The sequence below is a fragment of the Erpetoichthys calabaricus genome, chromosome 14 (genome assembly GCF_900747795.2).
Source record: "Erpetoichthys calabaricus chromosome 14, fErpCal1.3, whole genome shotgun sequence".
Classification (NCBI taxonomy): Eukaryota; Metazoa; Chordata; class Cladistia; order Polypteriformes; family Polypteridae; genus Erpetoichthys; species Erpetoichthys calabaricus.
The window spans coordinates 97,801,095-97,814,437 of record NC_041407.2 but is presented as its reverse complement, the minus strand read 5'-3'; the positions used below and the strand labels follow the sequence as shown (position 1 = coordinate 97,814,437).

At 36.1% G+C, this 13,343-nt stretch overlaps 1 protein-coding gene across 2 annotated transcripts in view; it reads left to right on the top strand.

Annotated features, from left to right (window-relative positions):
• skap1 (src kinase associated phosphoprotein 1) overlaps nucleotides 1-13,343 on the top strand; it is a 268,145-nt gene that overhangs the window by 55,231 nt on the left and 199,571 nt on the right. The window contains exon 4 of one of the 2 annotated variants that reach the window (XM_028819166.2): nucleotides 9,728-9,862. In XM_028819166.2, the coding sequence (XP_028674999.1) occupies nucleotides 9,728-9,862 (135 nt within the window). Of the gene's footprint in view, nucleotides 1-9,724; nucleotides 9,863-13,343 lie in introns of both variants that reach the window. The other variant, XM_028819165.2, reaches the window with a different exon arrangement.

Below are 13,343 nucleotides of genomic sequence, written 5' to 3'. Positions count from 1 at the left end.
AGGAAACCGGAGTGCCTGGAGGAAACCCACGCAGACACGGGGAGAACATGCAAACTCCACGCAGGGAGGACCCGGGAAGCGAACCCAGGTCCCCAGATCACCCAACTGCGAGGCAGCAGCGCTACCCACTGCGCCACCGTGCCGCCCTACATGGAAAATATTCACAAGAAAATTTCACAGCTCAAGCAAAGTCTAGTTAGCACACAGAATATGAAATTAATTAAAATGTCATTGTGACATAGTTCTGCTTTTCCTAAAAAGATCAGAAGAGCTGAGAATTTTGTTTCTTCACCTCTTTTTCTTGAGAAACTAGCCATTTATGACATCATTCACTATCGTCACAATGACAATATATTGTGGCCATCTTTCAATCCCAAACACAACAGAAGATTGTCAGAAATAACACCAACAACAATGAATGAAAAAAAACAGTTTAAATCCATGCTCAGATGATTGTCTGTTATACCTGACCTAGGTTTTTGAGATCATTAATGCTATTCAAAGACAGTAGATCAATAAATTCACCGCCAATTTGTCCTGCAAAACTTAGTGTCCTACTAAGAACTGGGCACGTGTCTGTTATTATTTTCTTGCAAAAGGTGTGCGGTGGGTGTTGAATTCATATTCATGGGCCTTTCAATACAAAAGAGCTGCCTAATGGCAAGCAGAAAGACTAAATATTCCTGAGGATGCAATTTGCAGACACTATTTGAACAGAACAATTGGCATGATGGTTGTGGTTTCAGAGCTTGATTGTATGCTTAAAAACAGTAAACCACTTTAGCTCTGGCATATCACAGAAGGAGATTCCATATACTGTATGTGTATACTGTACAGTAAGAAACCAGAAGTATTTTAGGAGACAATGTCTATGGTCCATGATACAAGATTTCTGGCAGTTATAACACTTATTCTTCTGGGCAGCAATGGGAATATATGGCAGGCCTGGAGGGGCTGTCTCAATTCTTGATGTGTTACACTGTGGGGATGTGTGAGATTTTTTTTGAAATAACAACAAAAGGGCAAGGAAATGGGCTGTGATCAATCTCTTTGTTAATAGCAACTGATCAGCCATTTCCAAGAGCCACCCTTCAGTCAATATAGGCTCTGAATCAGCCCCAGACTCCTTGCCATTGTATTGCCTGGACAAGAAATTAGTTTTATTTTTGTTAACTAGCCAATGCAAAATTAAACTTCAAGAATAACTAGGGATTGAGCCTTTGCTGTACTTAAATATACTAGATTGTTATGGTTGGAAAATACAATATGGTGGCTGGAAGTGGAAGGAACCAGAGTAGTTCAATAATAATCATCACCTTAAGCCCATGTCACATCACATGATTTCTAGTCATTGGACATGTCAGAATTACTGACTGCAGTTGCTAATCTCATCGCTGGACAATGTCAGTTTACGTGACTGAAAATCGTTGGTCATTCAAATTTACTGAATGTATGCCAACTTTGCAGCAGAGTCATGCTTGCCTTTTTTCTGACAGCCAATAGTGGGCTGCCTGAGAGAGCCTGTGTTTTATGAAGGGTTAACAGGTATGGTTAGTTTAGCTACAGTCTCTGCCCTTTTTCATTTTTCCCTTCTCTTGTGGTACATAAAACATGAGACATTAGACAAATGAGCTTCTCTTCTGTTTGTGAGGTCCAAAACATGAGCATTCCTTATTCCTAATCTCTGCATTTTATGTATTTTACTTCTGGATAAACTTTCTTTGGTTTTTAGCTCTAATGCACACAGAGCCTGCCTTTACGACTAAAAATAAAATCAAACCTCTTTGATTTTGTTGAGGGCAGTCATGGACTAGTTGGGGGTAAATTGCTGGGTATGTCACACTAGGCAACTTGCCTTCACCGGAGTGCACTGCCACCTGCCTCAGACTCACTAAGATTTTGTGCAGTAAATGAAGGCATGACTTAAAATCTTTTAGCAACTTTAGTACTAAAGAAGAAATAACACCTACTTCACAATCACAAAGAACAGACAAAAATATGCAGGTTTTACTTTAGCTGGATATTTTGTATCCTACAAAAATGTAAGACTTGTAAAACTGACAGTTTTCTTTCTGACAAACTGATTGTTTTCTCTAAGTGTCTTATGAACTTACCAAACATGACTCAGGTGAGTCTTTATATCCTTCATGTACACCCCTAGGAAATAACAAAACATGTCATTTGCTAACAACTTTTAAATGCTAAGTCATTTGGAAATCCACAGGGCATGACTTAAATACTTATAGTTCCCAGTGGCTGTACAGAATATAATTTTCCTTTTCTCAGACCTGCATCAAATTATATGCACGCTGTAGATGTGCCTTACCTTGATTTATGCAGTTGACTCACACACTTGACTGAGGATATGAGACATTAGTTATAAAGGATTTTAATTTTGGAAAGTAGAAGGGTTTCAGTAATCATATTTAGTTCTCTATTTAAAAAAAATCCCTTTCAGTGAATAACCATGTTCTCTTTAATGAATGTGTAGATTGCTTTTGTTTCAGAGCCAGAAAGTACAAGGTAGTCCTAGCAGAAACCTAATGGGGCAATTGTGCCCTATGGCATAGCAGGGTAAAGGCATTCCTTTTGGTAAGAAAAGCATCCATAAAATTTCTGTTGCAAGAGGGTAAGAGGTGTGAAATCAACTAAAACTAGATTTTATTATTTACTAATCTAGGGTTGTGCTCTTTATACAAAGGGACACAACAGAAATGAAATTTGCTTAGTATGTAGAGTAACAGCCATGAAACTATTTGGTAGAGATATGCACATACTACTTGTCCATTGCTAAGAGATCGGTGCTGACTGTACTATAGTACTATAGATCTCCACCTGAGATCTATGTGCTATGCACTATGACCTGAGAGCTTATGATATATTGCTTAGAACCTGAATCGATATACTGTACACCACCCAGCATCCCTAAAAGGGCTCAGCAAAGGCTGTTTTACCTAAAAAGGCTAAACGCTTTTGAGTGAGAACTAAAATTATGTTCTTATGGGGTTTATCAATAAGGGGTTCTTATTGATATACTCCATAAGTTAAGTTATATGATAAATTCTTATGGGGTGTATCAATCTTATCTGCACTTATTGGGTGTATTGATAAGGAGGATGAGATGGAATATGAGTCAGGTGGAGAACTTCGTTTCTTCATTCTGAAAGAATCTGCAAATTAACATCGGCAAAACCAAGATACTGGTTATTGACTTTCACCACACCAAACAGCCTCTATGTCCGGTCACTATTCAGGTAGTGGATGTAGAGGTAGTCTATTTCCTACAGGTACATTGAGAGTTCACATCCACTACAGGCTGAACTGGTCACATAGCACAGAGAAACTATATAAGAAAGGGCAGAGAATGCTCTTTTTTCTTAGGAGACTGTATTCTTTTAATGTGGGTAGTGACATCCTTCACATATTCTACAAGTTTATGATGGCCAGTGCAATTTTTTTGTGCTGTGGTGTGCTGTGCTGGTAACATCACTTTAAGAGAGGTCCACCAAATCAACAAGATCAGGACCAGATAATATTTACCCTCAAGTTCTTAAAGAGGCTTGAGAGTACATATATAAACACATCCATCCATCCATTATCCAACCCGCTATATCCTAACTACAGGGTCACAGGGGGTCTGCTGGAGCCAATCCCAGTTAACACAGGGCGCGAGGCAGGAAACAAACCCCGGGCAGGGTGCCAGCCCACCGCAGTATATAAACACATATTGACACATATCTTTAGGCACTGGAGAGATTCCAAAGGACTATAAAATGGCAAATATCATCCCATTGTATAAAAAAGGGTGACAGGGTAGTTCCAAGCAACTATAGGCCAGTAAGCTTAACATGCATCACAGGAAAATTAATGGAAGGAATGATTAAGGATAAGATTGAGCAACACCTGGCAAGAACAGGAGTTATTCTGAACAGTCAGCATGAGTTCAGAAGAGGGAGGTCATGTTTTACTAACATGCTGGAATTCTATGAGAAGGCAACGAAAGGATATGATCAAAGTGGAGCATATGATATTATTTGTCTTTCAGAAAGCATTTGATAAGGTGCCACATGAGAGGCTGTGCATCAAACTAAAAGAAGCAGGAGTTCAAGGTGATGTTTTTAGATGGGTGCAGAATTGGCTCAGACACAGGAAGCAGAGGGTGATGGTGCGAGGAACCTCATCAGAATTGGCCGATGTTAAGAATGGTGTCCCACAGGGGTCAGTGCTAGGACCGCTGCTATTTTTAATATATATAAATGATTTAGATAGGAATATAAGTAACAAGCTGGTTAAGTTTGCAGATGATACCAAGATAGGTGGATTAGCAGATAATTTGGAATCCGTTATATCATTACAGAAAGACTTGGATAGCATACAGGCTTGGGCAGATTTGTGGCAGATGAAATTTAATGTCAGTAAATGTAAAGTATTACACATAGAAAGTAAAAATGTTAGGTTTGAATACACAATGGGTAGTCGGAAAATTGAGAGTACACCTTATGAGAATGATTTAGGAGTCGTAGTGGACTCTAAGCTATTGACTTCTAGACAGTGTTCAGAAGCCATTAAGAAGGCAAACAGAATGTTAGATTATATAGCACGATGTGTGGAGTACAAGTCACAGGAGGTTAAGCTCAGTCTTTATAATGCACTGGTGAGGCCTCATCTTGAGTACTGTGTGCAGTTTTGGTCTCCAGGCTACAAAAAGGACATAGCAGCACCAGAAAAGGTCCAGAGAAGAGCGACTAGGCTGATTCCAGGGCTACAGGGTTTGAATTATGAGAAAAGATTAAAAGAGCTGAGCCTTTACAGTTTAAGCAAAAGAAGATTAAGAGGTGACATGATTGAAGTGCTTAAAATTATGATAGGAATTAGTACAGTGGATCGAGACTGTTATTTTAAAATGAGTTCATCAATAACACGGGAACACAGTTGGAAACTTGTTAAGGGTAAATTTCGCACAAACATTAGGAAGTTTTTCTTTACACAAAGAACGACAGGTACTTGGAATAAGCTACCAAGTAGTGTGGTAAGACTTTAGGGACTTTCAAAACTCGACTTGATGTTTTTTTGGAAGAAATAAGTGGATAGGACTGGTGAGATTTGTTGGGATGAATGGCCTGTTCTCGTCTAGATTGTCCTAATGTTCTAAAAAAGATAATTTAAAGAGCAGGCTCAGTTATGAGACACACTCTGGACCCTCTGGAGATAGTAGCAAATGAGAGAATTTAAACAAAATTGAGTGCCATTATGAACAATGATTCACATCCTCTTTCTGACACACAAACACTGAGGACTTTCAGCCAACAAATTATTCAGAAGACATGTGTTAGGAAACTGCTGGAACTCCTTTATACCAAAGGCAATATGCCTGTATAATGCCTCACTGTGGATGCCAAATCAGAGGTTATTCCTTCTTTTTAATTTTCTTCCTTTTTTGTCATTCTGGTGTGTGTTCAGACCATTGTCTCTCTGTCTGTCTGTCTGTGCTAAATCTAAATTTCCTCTTGTCAACAAATGCAATTTTATCTATCTAAATCCTGGTGAACTTCTACCACTTCAGCATTGATAGCATCCTTCCCAGATGTATCATGGTGTGGTTTGGTAACCTGACATTCCAGCACCACAAGCTTCTCCAAAGGACTGTCAATACTGCCTTCAAAATCATTAGGGCTGATCTTCCGCAGCTCCATACCATCTATTCCACCCCTTGTCTGAGAAGGGCTGAATACATCATTACTGATGTCATAGCTTTACCACATACACCACCCACTTTAGGGACAGTTTCTTTCCCCAGGCTATGAGGCCACTGAACTCTCATTAAATCTGAATCTTACCTGCCCTGTACTGTACTAATTTACTGCATCATGTCTAGCCCTACTCTATATTCCTTCTGTATTGCCATTTGCATTTACCTGCTTTTGTCATCTGTACTTTTTTTTCCAGTTTTTTTGCTGTAATGTTACTTTGTGTAATTTATATGTCTGTATAGTTCTGTTTTTCATTATGTACATTTTATGCTGTTTAATACTGTAATCTTTATAGTCTTATTTTCTGTATTTCCATGCCCCCCCCCATACCCCACCAGCTGTGACATAAGAATTCCACTGTGCTGCTGCAGTGTATGTAACAAAAATGAAAGAAAGACTATGTAATAAAATGCTTTAAAAAGATAACAATTTTACTGATAAAAATATTAATCTTTAACACTTACTTTCATTATGATTATATAATTAATGAGACAGGTGCTGGAACAGTGATGTCACAAAAGGTCCACAGAGGATGCTACGTCCCTTTCACTTTTTTCTAGCCACCAAGATAACATAAACTGCTATGTCACAGTATAGTTCATAAACTGTAACTCAGCATTTAATACTATTATTCCAAAATTTGGAACTTTCTACCATTCACTGGGACAGGAGTTTAGACTTCTTAGCTGACACATCCTATCATGTGTGGACAGCCACCATCACTCCACAGCAATCATCAACATTAGCATCCACAGGTAGTGTAGTGTCCCTCCTAGTACCTCCTATAGTCCTTGTATGACTCTTTGACCAGGCAAAATTCCAATTCAATTAATATATTTGCTGATGAGACCAAAAAGACCAATGAAATGGCTTACAAGGAACAGTTTTGCCTCCTGACACTGTGGTGTTAGATCAGCATACAGAACTTCAAGAAGCACTTTTCCCAGCTGTTAAAGTATGTTGGCCTGGGTGCATGGCCACTGGTGAGCCTCCAGTTTGTACTGTGGCCTTGGGTTGGCTCAGAGAATTGGGGAAAGTATGGTAGATGGGTTGCCTCAGACCCCGGGTGAGCAGTTTGAGGTGGGGCTGATGAAGGAGGTTGTGGGTCCAGCCTCAGAAGAAACCAACAGTACCTTTAATGGCCAGTCACCACAAGTCCATTCCTCCAACTCTCGCACTCCAGAGTTGTTACAGAACACTTCATGCCACCTATTGTTTATAAATTTGTGTATAATGTATTTGAATAAAGTACAGTGGCCTCTGCTGAAAAATAGTGGAACAGCAAATGATAAAATTACTTTCAGGCTTAAAATAATGAATCAGAGATAGTTGATGTAAGATATGAGAAAAATTCAAATTCAGTAATCACTTTAACACATTTAATTTGTCTGTTAAATATCTTCCATCAATGTCATAAAATTTTCTTGTTCTTTAGTTTTGAAAGCTATGGGTTAAATGCTACTGAAGAATACAAATAACAGAATTAAAAATAAAAAGCCATTACAGAAGCAATTAGGAGTTCTACATTTTAATGTTTGCACCCCCTAGTTAATGGCAACAGTTGAAGAAAGTGAGCTTTAAAATGTGTGAATATGTTATCCTTTGCTGACAAAATATATTGTCCTATTGGTCATTCTTCTGCATTATGCTTATTATTTGATTGGTTGAATGAGCTTTATGATGTATTATGAATTTGATGAGATATAAATTATAAGTTGTGTGCTATGCTATTTCCAAGGCATCACTTTGGACTTTGGTGGGCTTTTCTTAGTTGTAAGAGCCAAAACTTGTAGCAGCTAAAGGAGCTAAAGTTATTTAGCAGCTGTTGCTTTTATGTTATCTGTTATTTTCATTTGTAGAAGTGGAAATTCAAATACATTTCAAATCCATGCAAAAATTAAACTTAATTAGGATAAAAAGGTAAATTTGTGGTATACATTCTTCAGTTTTATATTTGTAGGCTATGATTTGTTTTCAGATTTTTTTATCCCTACAATGGAAGCAAAAGTGTTTATGTCAGCTCTTGCTTTTTGTGATGTTGCAGCACATTTGATCAATTTCTTAATTACATTAAGCCGAACTTAATAGTAGCATATGGGAAATTATATTCTATCATCTAATCAGCTGCTGCATAAAGGATGATTAATGCTGAAATGTGCTATTTGGAGAGGCGTTTGTAATGCTACATTTGTGTTGACACTTTCTATGCCATATTTCGTATCTGAATATTTAGTGTATAATGTACAGAGTTAATATCATTGGGTGACATATTTTTACTCTAAGGATTTTTTTTTGGTTCAGTTAATACTTAACCAGTCACATACCTATTGTAATAGGAAACCATGATTTAAATTCTACAGTTTTAAGGTCACTTTGAGAATGTTTAATATTCTTTTATCCATCTATTCATCCATTTTCTAAAACTCTTATCCAGTTCAGGATCACAGGTTAAAAATTAATTTATAATTTAGTGAGTGTGTGAAGTCATAACAAAAAAGTAGTCTTAGTGACACGTGTGCATGTTTATTTTTACATTTTTTTCAGTATCTGTACCCTCTAGTTATATGACCTTTAATCGCTCATGTCCACTAAATGAAATTAACAAATATATCTCCTCCTGCAAAAAGATTAATGTTCCTTATTAGTTCTAGTCCCCTGAAAACTATTTTTAACTGTGCAGTAAGTAATGTCTTGATTGTGCTTGAAAGAAAGTGATCAATATGAAAAGACTTGTTTCAATATACAGTATTGTTATCAATTCACTGATAAAACATTTTGTACAAAACTTGCATTGTATCTGAATATGTTAAAAACTCCCTTTTGCAAGGAATGCCAGTGTCTAAGTGATTGCTAATGAACAGTAGTAGTCGTAGTAGTAGGGAAGTGTAATGTTTGTTATCCAAAAAATTTAACAAATACAACTTTGCTGGATGATGATGAAGTTTTATGCAAACAGTCTAAACACACATCCTATTAAAACTGACCATAGGATCTCCTACAAAAAACTTGAATAGAATGAATACAAAGAGCAGAGGTCCACCCAAAAATACAGTCATTACAATTTGTGGCTTTCTACACATTTTCCGAACAGGGAAATTGTGATTCAATCCATCTTTAAATATTTGGAACATCTTAAAATAGTGGAAGTTTTCTTTTTTTGTAACATGTTATTGTAATAGTAACATTTCTAAAATAAGGTAGAGCAGCATAGTACAACAAGGTAGTTTAGCATCAACAGTCAGGTTGCATACTGACTGAATGTGGCAGAAAGCCACAGTCGCCACACAAAAAAAAAACCTGGAAATAACATGCAAAGTCCAAAAGTTCAGCCCTAATATGAAGCTAGTCCAAAGTAGTGTAGGATAATTCTGGAACATTAAAATAGTGCAAAAATGCTGAAAATATTTACTCCTATAATTTTGTACTGTATATTCAGCTAACAACATGTTCTATGAAATGCAAAAGACTAAGACTTTTGCAGGAGGTTTTTGCAGTAAACTTCACTACAATCCTGGGTAGAGTAAAGTGAATTAAAACTTTGAGTTGAGCCTTTGACAGTTATTTTAAATTAAATAACATTCCCATTTAAAATTTTCAGGTTTTTAAATAGACCTCAACTAATGGTACTGTGTTTGATCAAGTCACAGTTTGGCCATATTTTATTTCTAAGGTAAATTGTAACAAAGGAGAGTCTGGTTTCACTAATCATGCTGCTTTCATTTGATAGTCTAATCTTAGAGGCTGCAGATACAATGGAATTTTTTTATAGCATGTAATTAAAAATTAAGATTTATGTTGCTATGCCTGATGAAATCAAATATGTCAAATTAACAATATAATTCCATTATGAAAAATTATAGCTAAAGTTTAATTAATTACTAGACCTCAGTAATGAATGGTATTTTAAAAAAAAATCAGATTCCAAATTTAGACTTTTTATTTTGAAGTAACATTTTTTCCCATTCATATTAAAGGAGACTCTGGCAGCCAGTACTCTGGGTCAAAACATGAAGACAGCTCAGATGACAATCACAGTTTAAGTCTTGCTCCTTCACTGCCATCTGACAATGTTTCTGTAGCATCTGACTATCAAGACGATGGATCCCCTGAAGGTAAGACACTTTTTATTTTATTAGTTTTTTTATTCATTAAGCCAGTGACAATGGGCCATACCTCCTAAGCTTATATAACTGCTTCAAGCCATACTATTACTATCAGTAAGGAATTTCAAAAATATACATTTATACTAAAATCATACACATTTTCTCAGTACAAGGACCACACAAAAAGAGTGTTTATGGTTAGATAAAATAAGTATCACTGTGAAACAGAGACATTAGTAAAAGTGAAAGTTTCATTGAAGCTGATGGTACATGATTGATTACGCTCTTCATAGCTACGTATGGTTTTGTGCAAAGAATATACAGTAAAATACCTTAAAACAAAGGTAAGGCTTCATTTCATTCCTGTTCTCTGGTCATAAAGAAGAATGTCTTATTACATTTCAGACATAGCCCTCTTCTGCCATCCCTGTTAGTGAACTGTCACTGCAGTCTAGTTTAGTTTTGATATTGATAACTAAATAATCGAAAAATTTAGACTTTAAGTTCTCCTTAGTTCTCATGATTATGGATATGTAGCACTTGTATAGAAAAGGTTCATTAGATTTTAATTTGAATCTAATGCCTTTCTTGAAAATAAATCAATATTCAGAATGGCTAATACTACATTTAAAAGTAAAAAAAACAAGTACAGTAGTTTGATTATAAATACTATAATGTTTAATATCATTAAAGGTTTTGGGTTTAATCACAAAAGAATTCGAACTCAGGGATTCTTTTTATACTCTGCAAACTACCATGTATGCTACCTAATATATTAGAACTAATGCAGACTTCTCAAAAAAGAAATGGCATTTTCAGGAATGGTTCTGAGAAAAGAAAAATGCAGATGTGTTATGTGGTACCCTGAAAAACACATTGTGAGGTGAGATGGGATGATGCCCTTAGCCTTTACTTTGTAAAACAAAAGTAAATAAGAATCATATTCTGGCTACACGTGTATGTTTTTGGGCCTGATAATGAAATAGCCTAAGTGGGTTTATTAATTTTTTTTTCACTACTCACATGCCCTAAGCATCTTGTATACATATTGGAATATAGGAATTATGACTATATACAATTTTTACTAATGAAATTCAAGGGATCTAGAGAGCTGTGTATGTATACATCAAAAATCATGTAATTCAAAATGCAGTTTAAAAAAGTAAACTGCTAATTCCTGAATGAATAAGCGTTGTTTAAATTGGATATATTCTGGTTAATTAATACACTTGAAAATCAGTCAACAGATATACAGTATATTGTTACTCTGTGTCTGGAGCAATTTGTACTGTAATGCCAGTTTCACATTAGTGAAAGTATGTGTGCAGTGATCTAAATTTGACGTGTGCAGACTACTGTAGCATGACTAGCTGTGTCCACCCCCAGCCTAGTTTTTTCAGTGATGTATTTGTACACACCCCCCTATATGAAAATGAAGAGTTTGTCAAGTTTTTTTTTTTTCTTTCTTTCTTTTGAAATAGGAGGCCTTTGTACAACAAGTGTTGTACTGCTCCCTCTAGTGGCCAATGTTGAGCAATGTATGGTAATGGAGGGTTTATGCCAAAAGGCTTTAAGTTCAAAGTCCATGCAAAGCCCAGCAGAGAGGGTTAATGAGATAACTGTGTTCACTGTTAAACAAGAGATGCAAAAAAATTATAAAAAAATGTGCCAGTGTTTAATCATTCTATCATATTGTGACTTGTATGCATAGCAGGCAAATTATTGATTTTGCATATAAGTCAGTAAAATTTTCTAGTAGCTTGATTATTGTCTTTAATTAGTTTACACTGTGGCAACTAATGATTACTTGAATCCCTAAATTTCTATCATTTTATGCAAAATATACGTCTGTTTCTCTCAGCTGTGATTTGCTCATTCTGATGCTTTTCTTCCATTTAAAGGAGGCACACAATGTCTCTAGGAACATATGCATTTCCAACATCTTTCCAACTTCAATTCAACTGAAACCATAAAAGGAAAAAATTGTAATACTATCTAGGGCAGACTTTGGATGCCATCCAGCATCCTCTTTGCAAAATTTCTAAAAATGCAATTGCAAAAGTTGCATGTATAATAAGGCCTTATTATGCAATTTTTAATGCCACATTTCATTATTCTGGTTTTATAAATTGATCTTGGGCTGCATATATGAACATTCATTATTTCAAGGGAAGATGTATTTATCTTATCTTAAATGTTTTGAGTAACCTATCTTTGCACTTCTACCAGAAGCTGGCTTCCACATAAACAGATGCATAATGGCATACCTCTACACCAGTCCATGATGCTGAAATATAATTATCAGTGCTATAGAAAATGTCTTCTTGTTTGTTATTGTAGTATGAGAAACAGTATTATTGCCTGTTTAGATGAAACCCAACTCAAATGTATTATCTGTCTATAACATAAAAAACAGTTTACTAGCCTTCCCAAAAACAAACAAATGTTTTAGGGTGTACCAGCTGGCACATCTGGTCATTTCCGGCAGATCTCACAGCTATCTGATGCTCATTCATATATGTGTGTATGCATATACAGTATTTATTTACTTAACTATCAGTCACAAAGTGGGAGAAAACAGAATTTAAATTCAAATACAAAAACTTCAACTTGTTTAAATATATGTACTGTTTGAATTTAATTAACCAAAGCAAAGAGCCTAGGATCTGAATGAGGACAGAAAAAAGTTGTTGCTTGCTAATCCTCTATCTTTGCTGGTGGTGTACCTAGCACGACAATTGACATCATTATTCACAGTGATAACACTCTCTATAATACTAATGGCTTCTGGTTCATTAAAGAAACGAATGGAAGTCCGTCTGACATTCAGACTACCGGCTTGTTATTGTTACCGGGCCTTTCTTCAGACTGATGGTATCGAGCTGAACACTGACAGATATTCACAGTGCCAAAAGGGCTGAGGGGGAGGGGAGGAAACTTCAGCATTCCTTTATAGTTTTTATGGGTTTACAGTTGGAAGGGTTGCTTGGATCTTGCTGTAGCTTCAGGGTGATGCTTTGACTGATAAGAGCAGCCGTGTATTTCATTTGAAACTGAAAACTTCACCTCCAGGGTAATGTCTGCTTTACAGTGGGAGCAAAAAATTATAAAACAAAAGGCCACTGCACTCTTGCTTGACCATAATCTCATACATCAGGTATGGGGGTCAGGTCACTGCCACCTAGGGCAAGTGTTTTGGTGCAATTCAGGTTTTGTTCTGTACAATAGCTACAAATAAGCATATGTTAACAAAAATTCTAAAATAACTAACTAAAAAAAGTAAATGACATAAATTAAAGAGAATGTCATTGCCAGCACTACCTAAATTTTTGTGTGAAATCATGGAGTACATTCCACTTTGATGAAAGATGTTATATGAACATAACTATACTGTATGTGTATAAAGTTGTTGAAATAATATACAAAAAGAAAGATAGAAGTCACAAGTAACAGCACCAATGTTCATTCATTATACAGTAGTTGCTGCCTC